At 34.5% G+C, this 8,703-nt stretch overlaps 1 protein-coding gene across 1 annotated transcript; it reads right to left on the bottom strand.

Moving 5' to 3' along the window:
- Positions 1-1,108: 1,108 nt before the first annotated feature.
- Positions 1,109-7,778, bottom strand: LOC135691724 (SUMO-conjugating enzyme UBC9-B). The gene is made up of 6 exons (XM_065209680.2): positions 7,620-7,778; positions 4,637-4,700; positions 4,142-4,161; positions 3,176-3,248; positions 2,208-2,397; positions 1,109-1,715 (listed from the first exon to the last, which is right to left on the bottom strand). The coding sequence occupies exons 1-6, from the start codon at positions 7,683-7,685 to the stop codon at positions 1,652-1,654; spliced, it is 477 nt and encodes a 158-aa protein (XP_065065752.1). The 5' UTR covers positions 7,686-7,778; the 3' UTR covers positions 1,109-1,651.
- Between the last annotated feature and the right edge of the window lie 925 nt (positions 7,779-8,703).

Consider the following 8,703-nt stretch of genomic DNA (forward strand, 5'->3'; position numbering starts at 1 on the left):
TGATCCAATACTCGTCAAGAATAGGACACACTTAAGGCCGCATCTCCAAAATATATTTACACCCCCCAATAGTATCTCACTAGGAAATTTCAGGTAAAATCCGCTCGGTGGAAGAAACGCTTTAGGTATTTCAGAGACCTTCATGTCATAAAATCAATAAAGGATCAAGCAAAGGTAATTACTCCGTTGGTTAAATATGATATTCCTTGATATGAATGAAGGTAAACAAACTAATGATTTGAAGATTGCTTGTTGGCAATAAATCTAAAAATCCAGGCCCTCTTTAGGTAAATTTGTGCCTTGCGTCCATTTCTCCTAAAGTTTATCAGTAGAAGCGTCAACTGCAATTCACTATGAGCTCCAGATTTTTCTTAACATTCAAAAGGCACGCTAAGATGGAAAGAGGGATCTAAATTTATAAGAAACTGACAACCTGGTATTTTTCAAGACCACGGCGAAATTTTTTGCAAAAAAATAATAATTTTCAATAGGATTAGGAGGAATGCTTTAGTGAAATTTGATTAAAAGAGTGCATTTTCCAGGGAACTAGAAGCATCAAAATTCGAAAACTTCCTTCTCCTTCGGCGGCAATCATGTAACTTTATATTTTGCCTGTCCCAATATATAGATTTGACAAGACTTTTAGGAAAGTCTGTTATTATCATACAGAGTTAGATTGACAAAATGTATTGCAGAGGTTTGTGATAGCAAATAAAAAATTCCAGGCAATAATTTTTTAATCGGGTAAATTTGTGGTTCACACCCCCCCTCCCTTCCCAATGAGGCTTGCCTCGCGACGGCCTTGCCTGCATTTGACGACTCCGGGCTCAATTCTTTACGGGCTGTTAGACATGGTTCTCAGACCAAGTAAAATTAAACAGGCAGCTTGAAATCTGGATGGAACTTTCTAGATTGATTATTCACTTAGATGAATTACATTGCGATGAAAATGCGGATGATCTGACAATAAAATAAGATATATTATCACAATAATATAACTACCTACTACAGCCAATAATAAGTAAATTGTTGCACCGAAAGAGCCTAAATGAAATTTCATTGTAAATTGAAAAGAAACAAGGGCGAACAAAGAGAACAATGGACAAATCTGAAACAAACGATTTTAATGAGCCAAAGTGAGAAAATTTAACGTGAATATGAAATTTTAGATAATATTGACCCTTTACTTTATCTTTGAAGTCTGTTTTAAGTGATAATAATTCGAGTTGAACGAAGGGTATTGAAATCATTGAGAAGGCTCAAAATGCAATTTTACCAAGATAACACGGATAAAGGTGAAATACACCGTTAAATTATTTCAAGTACACGAGATTTAAATAACACATTCTAAAACAACTGGTTTTCAAGATCAACATAACAAAAAGTCACCCAAGAATTCATCCTTTAAAACTGACAAGTAGCTTCAACAGTCAAATGGCAAAAATCCCAATCAATATAAAGTTCTGTCATACTTTAGTTAACATGGGAAAATTTACACATTTTTGTCGTTCAAGTTTACCCTGGCATTGTCAGAAATGATGAAAATGCTGATAATAAGGTATCCATCAAGGTAAAATATTTGTCTAATTCAACTGAAGGTATGCCGTTTAGTCGAAGTAGAAACTGAGGTTGGCCTCGCTTTGATCTTTCATTACACTGTAGCAAATCTCTTAGCTTGCTGTCGCACTCGCTTTTCGTATTCTTGTCTGTTTTGGCTAAAAGAAAGAAATAAGAGTCTGGCTAATGGACAATTCTTTTAAATAGAAACATGTGCGATTCAAGTTCTTAAGTGTTTTCTTAACTGCTATACGCCTGGCTTTAGCTAATAAAGGTTAAGAAAAAAGGTTCTAGATAAAAACCAGTCAGGAGTACATGTTTCAATTCTCGTTAAGACTAAATATTACATACAATTAACTCAGATTATAGATTTGACTGCCAGAGAACAGAAAAGCAGTAGCAGGTTACAGTAGCAGAGCCATTCTCATAATACCGTATTTTCAACAAAAAATACTGTCATTGTTTTGTTTTGTTTTGTTTTGCTTTGCTTTGTTTTCTTTTTGCGCAAAAAATTACCACATTTTGCTGTGATAAAAGAATAACCGTTCTTTGTTCACAACTTTTGGCTTCATCTTGTCTAACGCTGGCTATGGCTTCATCTGGTCTAATGCTTCCTAAATGCATAGCTTTATCAAGATCAATCTACTTACCAGAAAATGGAGTATGCTTCTGCCTGTGCTGGATCCCGGATGTTTGGGTCGTTTAGCAAGTCCTGGATTCCAAGTAAAATTTGCTTTATAGTGACAGCAGGCCTCCAGTCTTTGTCTTCGTCTAACAGCGACAAGCATACCGTTCCGGATGGATAAATATTTGGGTGAAATAACGGAGGGTCAAATTTACCTAAAAATAAAATAAATTCTTGAAAAACTTTGATTTCATAATAAAAGAGGAAATTACTTCTCATTCCTCGTGTTGCAGCCGTTTCAAATAATATGTGTCTGGTATTCGGTGAAGTTGACAGCGAAATTACACTCATATTCGCATTAAATATAGTTCAAGGAAAATATTTTCTTTCTCTTCGAAATGCCTTCTATTGATTATAATTTTTGACAAATAAGACCAGGTTTTTTGTCGTATTTAGCTCATCCAACACTAGTATACGAGTCTTTTTTCAGTGTACTGTAAAAAAATTATCTACAACACTTCACCAGAAAATGTCAACGTTAATTTGCCAAAATAGTAACATTGCAGCAGTCTCTCTTGTTAGTTGAGCAGTACTTATTATATTCAAAAGACTACAAACTAAACGATCACTGGCAAACGAGGGAAAATTCTCTATTTTAAAAATTTCACGTAGTTTGAAAATGGCCAGCCTTGGCAATCTACAAAAAGTTTATTGCACTCTGGTATTAACTGCATAAAAATGCTATAAAACGTGAAAGGGCCCTGCTATAGCCATGAAGGGGTCCTGCTTTGTTTCTTAAAGGTTTTTTGATTGATAAAAGAAAAACCAGAGAACTGGCTATTAAGCCCTGAATTGGCACTAGCGGACAGCCATTCCCTCAATGGCTACGTGATCTCTTAAGTATTCTGGTACAGAAAAGGCAAATTGAATGCAGAGTCTTGGATAAATCTGTGCTAGCAGACACTGACGGCTGAATAATCAAGACAGACATACATTTTGGTGGTGTTGATGGATAATCGTCTTTGAAGGTTATCTTTAATTTGTATGTTGCACCTTCCCAAGGAGTCTAAAATAGCAAAGGAGAAAATTAAAATAAAACTTCTTAATTGATCTTTAAAGAATTCTGCATTATTACCTTATATTTCAATTACAGTTTGCTCAAAGGTCTGTTTTTTCATATAGAAGATGCCCTACTACGGTTAAAAACAATCTGTGCCTGAGAGTCAGCAGAATTTTCAGAGTTAGCTAAATATAGCACTGGATAATCTGCTATGGCAGAAATTGAGCCCTAGCTTATCTTTTAGTCTACTGGAAAGAATTACATCTTAATACCTTAAATTGCAACTATGATCTATACCAGCATGAATAGGCAACTTGATTTGAGCTTTCACTCTGGTTATGAAGTACAAAAGAGCAGAAGAGGAAAAACTGTAAAAACCTAACAGTCAATATGACCTAAATATGGTTAAGACTGCCAAACTCCAGTCTTCTTTGTGGCTAGCCATTATTTGAGCTATCAAGATAGATTGATAGATAATGTAATAGTGATGCAATTTCTATTAAATTAATGGTCACCAGAACAAAATTCTACAGGATTGTGAGATCATCAGGAAACATGCTACTTTCTATTAAGGAATCAGTTCTCACAGAATCTTTGAAAAAAAGGAATGTTGCAGTTCTTTATCTGCTAGATTTTAAAGAATCTTACCAGAGCAGCAAAAATTGACAAAGAACATTCAAATAAAGTATTACTATGTTGGAACATTTATGCAATATTCTCCTCCAATCACTAGGGATAGTATATCCCCTTTCCATCACTCTTTAGGTTGACACACAACCATTACAAAAATGTTTTATCGGAATACCTGTAGGTTGTTGTTTTTAGGAATGCCAAAAGTTGGATTTGAGATACTTCTGCACATTAAAACCAGAAAAACTATTAGGCAAAAGCATACTCACTCCTTTTTTCCCTGGTATTGCTGAAATACAAAACGATTAATTGTTAATTTTTGGCAAGGTCTTTTAAAAAATAATTATCAATCAAAGACACACAGAACTAAATAAAGATAGACAGTGTCCTTCATAGAAAACAACAGACTTGCTGGAACAGTTAATAACTGATTATCAGAACAGCCTTTCAAAAGATTAATTGTAATCTTAATTTAACTATATGTCATGATACATTGCTTGTCCTTGCTATCTTGTAATGTAGCATATATATGATAGTTTTTGTTAGGTAATAGTTTTACATAATTTATTTGTAACTTTTCAAACGATGATAGAGTAAAATTTTGACCTTGGCTTCCAAAACTGGGTTTAAAACTTTAATCATAAGCTCCTAGTTGCTTGAATGGGAGGAGGGTTAGAAATTCTGTCAAACAACCTGATTTGCTAGAACAGTTCTCTTAACTGGCTAAAGTAATCTTAACCGGCAAATGCAAAAAGAAATCATACAGCACTCCCATTGCATCATGTTCAATGTTCCATCTTCATTCTTGGCTGGCTTTGCAACAAACCCCTACAAAATCATTCAACATATTACAATATCAGACTTAAAAACACGATGTTTTATAAGGCATGGCAAATATCTTTCATGCTTCTTAACTTATATCAATCATAAATAATTGTAAACTATTATTAACTTCGAATTTGCATCACTATCAACATTATAATTGTTTCAAAATCTGCATAGTGTTGGAAAATTTGTTAAATATGTCTACATGTCCCAAATGATTAAAAAGTCTGAGAAACCATAATTTTAAAATGTTGCGTTCTCTTGTTTGAGTGCAAATCTTACAGCATTGAACTTTTGTAGCATAAACAGGATAAGGAAGTGCCAACTACTGGATATCAGATACACAGATGGATATCTAAAATACATTATTTTTATCTTTGTTTTCTAAATATAAAGTAACCACAATGCAGACATATTTGATTTGTATTGGATAGAGACTGATATTCAATGGCACATACTTGGTGTTGTAAACGAAATGTACACTGATATTATAAATTGAAAAACTCTCACTATCCTCCAAGAATTCATTTTTGACAACAACAATTAAACATATAGATGGTGTTATTTGAAGATTCAGAGGAATGTGGTTTGCAACCCCAGTCCATCACAAGCAGCAACAAGGTGACAATGTGATCTTATAGAACTTCAAGTATTAGCAAAAGAAACACCTCAAACTTGGAAATTATCAGGAAAAACTATATGTTTTCAGAAGAAGCAAATAATTTCAACAATCAATCACACTTGGCAAATATTGCTGCCAATTAATTTTTTGTTGTGCGCAATTGGAAATTCTTGCACAAAAAGGCTGGTGATTCAAAATTTGCCAGAACAGTGTGTGCAGAAAAGGGGATGTTTAAAGAGACCAAATACTCAATTGCTCTCATGACTTCCTTCGTTTCTCAAACTCTGGATGCATATAAACTACTGTGTAGGGTCTGGCTTGTTTGATGCTTTGTGATCTAAAGAGGCAATAATGTTCTGTTTGCTGCATTTTCATTTTGATATAGGTTTTGAAAACATGTTCTCCATTCATGCTGTTTCATGTTGGAAACTTTGCAACTAATGTTATCCTGATCCCTGAAACAATGCCAAACTACTTTACTTTTAATTTTGAAAAACAAATTTTTACAGTCATTGGTGTTTACAGTATATGTTAATGTTTTCATTAGACAATCTGTTTTGATTCTAAACTCTCCTTAAAGGTCTTTCAAACAAACCTCTTGTCATAATCAAGTAACATAAACAGACATTCATCAAAAATACAACTGAATACTCAGTTTATGTTCTATGTTTATATTCAGACAGACTGTTCTTAATTTTTTATAAAATCTGAGGCTGGATTTTTCTTTTATTGTTCTTAAATTAATAAGGTGTAAGCAGTGGAATTGCTAGCTTCTTTACTCTAGGGAGGTGTTGAGGCCTAATATGCCAACAAAGTGAGTGAGACAAACTACATTTGCCACCAGGATTGAATGTTCAATGAAAAGCACACAAACATAGCTAAAACTCTTCATTTATGTGATAAAACATTTTTCAAAATTGCATTTTACATTACCTCAACCTTAGCTTGTTCTTAATTTACTCTTGACTTTTGACCAATTTTGAGGTGCTCTTAAAATTGTTCTTATAAAAAAGAGTATTATTGTATTGAAAAAAACATGTTGCTAGTGTAATTTCATATGTTTTATCGATACAGAGGGAACCTAGTGTTACAAACAATTTCAATTAAAAATAAGTTTGTTTATCAGAAACTACATAACATAAATAAATGTGTTTGAACAACCTTTTATTCAAAGATGACTGTTGTAATTATAACATGGTTCTATATACATTCTCTCAAAAAATAGCAGATCAGGGCTGACACTGCCATGCCAGACTGAAAGTTTGTTGCACGCAGGCAATATATTGATGTGCACACATCTGTATTTGCTGCACAAAATTCCTGACGTAATAACAGGCCTGGCCATTTGAGGGGAGTCATAGCTCTTGCTCCCCTCCAGGCTCTCCTCAAATGCTGGAGGGGAGCTACAGATTGCTCTCCTAAATTGTTCTAAAAAGCAAATTTGCTCTCCTTGAAATAAACTTTTCCTTTGTTTCTATTCTTATAGCTCACCTGAATACTACTAGGAGAGCTGTTTACTGCTCCCCTGTTAAAAGTCTTACGGCCAGGCCTGTAATAACATTTACCATATTATTTAATCTAAAAATAGCTAAGCATGTATTATTTCGGGCATTCAGTCCCAATTTTTCAAAGTGAACTTATCCATGCAAGAAAAAAGTTTCCAGCCAGGCTGCAATGTTTCAATCAATACATCTACGTTGTAAACCTCAACAGCATACGTTTGGAGCTTCTTTCCTTCAGCAGCTTTTACAAATCATCTATCACCCAACAGAATGAGTCTAACAACTTTTGAAGACACTATTGTCCTGTTTTACACATTCAAAATAATTGTGGTAATACATAATCAAGTTGACTAAAAATGTGGACCTGTCTTTATTTGGTTCCTTGGGCATGCATGAAAAAAATTTCTGCTCTTAACTTTTTGGCTGCTTATAGTATCAAGTTGACACCAAATCATCCTTATGCTATATCTGAGAATAAACCTGCTGAGCCTAATGTTCAAATCCTAAAAGATTCCAATATAATGAGTCGAGTGTGTTTCATAAGACAGAACTTTATTATTTTGACAAAAACAACTCCAGGAGATAAAGAGCTAAAGGTTTAAGACCCCCTTAAAATTTATCAACAATAATTGATGAATTGAAATATGTTTTGCTGAACTCAAACGAATGGGACACGCTGTCAGGAAACTGCATGAGAGGCACCCTCCAGGCCTTGCTTTGGCTAGGCCAAGCACAAAAACAATTAGGTACGTTGTAAGAATGGAAAATGGTTATGATTTGTTGAAAATAAAAACATACAAACGGATGATCTTTCCTCCAGGCCTTTCTTTCCTCTGACAGCCTTCCCAATGCTATACTAGACATGGTGTCGAAAGAGCTTCTTGCCGGAAATTTTTTATAACAATCTTTGGCAATTTTAGCCGCTGAAATTGTCAAAGTCTTGCAAGGCAACGCGCATGATCGAATGTTGTCCCAGCCTCATTTTCGAATGATTGGCTAAAAGTCAATGATATAGAAGCGCCGAAGGCGCTAGATGGCTAACTCACAGGTCCGCTATGAGGCAAATTTGTTTACTTCCGCCATTTTGAATAGTGGCAAAAAGGAACTTGCTCCATACCGAGCCCCTATAAATTTGGTAAAAGTAAGGATTGATTTCGTTCACTTTTCTTTCGAATATCGATGTGAAATTTGGTGATTGGCCTTATATTGCACTTAAATTTATGAACTGATGTTAATATTGGAAAAATAAGCCGTCGTTCGCAAATTCCAAGCATTTACCGTCGCGGTGCTTGCTGAGGTGTTTTCTGTCTCGTCGAAATTCCAGAAAATAATGATTGATCTGTTTTAAAACGGATCCAGCAACAATGTTTAGCCACTCAATGCATAAATTTCTTAACACATTTGTACAAATATGTGATTTAGTTACTTTTTCTTTGTTTGTTTACAGAAACTGCTATGAAATGTCTAGGCAAAACTCTAGAAAACGCCGAAAATAGGTCATAATTGAATGCTTGGATATTAATAACAGAATCTAAATATGGTAACCAATTTTTGATTTTATATAATCATTGATATTTTTAAACTATTTCAAAACCACACTAAGGGGCGGTCTGGCGTCAAAATCGCAGGGTGGCTAGAAAACTCAAGGGCCCTGTTTAGGGCGTGGCGGGAAAAATTGAGCCACACCCACTAAAAATGTGGCTTAGAATACGATTGATTCAATAAAAATTGATAATAAAGCAATACGCTAAACAGCAGCAGTATATCGACTTTAATTCGTAAATTTGGACCCAATTGGATCCATACCTTTCTTCTCGTGTACACAGGCTTTAAAATTCCATGTAGAGTTAAGAATCAAGATAAAAACTTATTCAAATTCTCG

This window comes from Rhopilema esculentum, chromosome 13, assembly GCF_057945365.1.
Source record: "Rhopilema esculentum isolate cy_ngs chromosome 13, ASM5794536v1, whole genome shotgun sequence".
NCBI classification, from domain to species: domain Eukaryota; kingdom Metazoa; phylum Cnidaria; class Scyphozoa; order Rhizostomeae; family Rhizostomatidae; genus Rhopilema; species Rhopilema esculentum.

What these genes read in the sequence shown, in the direction of transcription:
- LOC135691724 (XM_065209680.2), bottom strand. Translation starts at nt 7,685, where the DNA reads ATGTCTAGTATAGCATTGGGAAGGCTGTCAGAGGAAAGAAAGGCCTGG. An exon ending in GGAGGAAAGATCATCCGTTT is followed by an intron (nt 4,701 to 7,619) that starts GTATGTTTTTAT and finishes ATGATTTTGTAG; the next exon opens with GGGTTTGTTGCAAAGCCAGC. An exon ending in GAAGCATACTCCATTTTCTG is followed by an intron (nt 1,716 to 2,207) that starts GTAAGTAGATTG and finishes TCTTTCTTTTAG; the next exon opens with CCAAAACAGACAAGAATACG.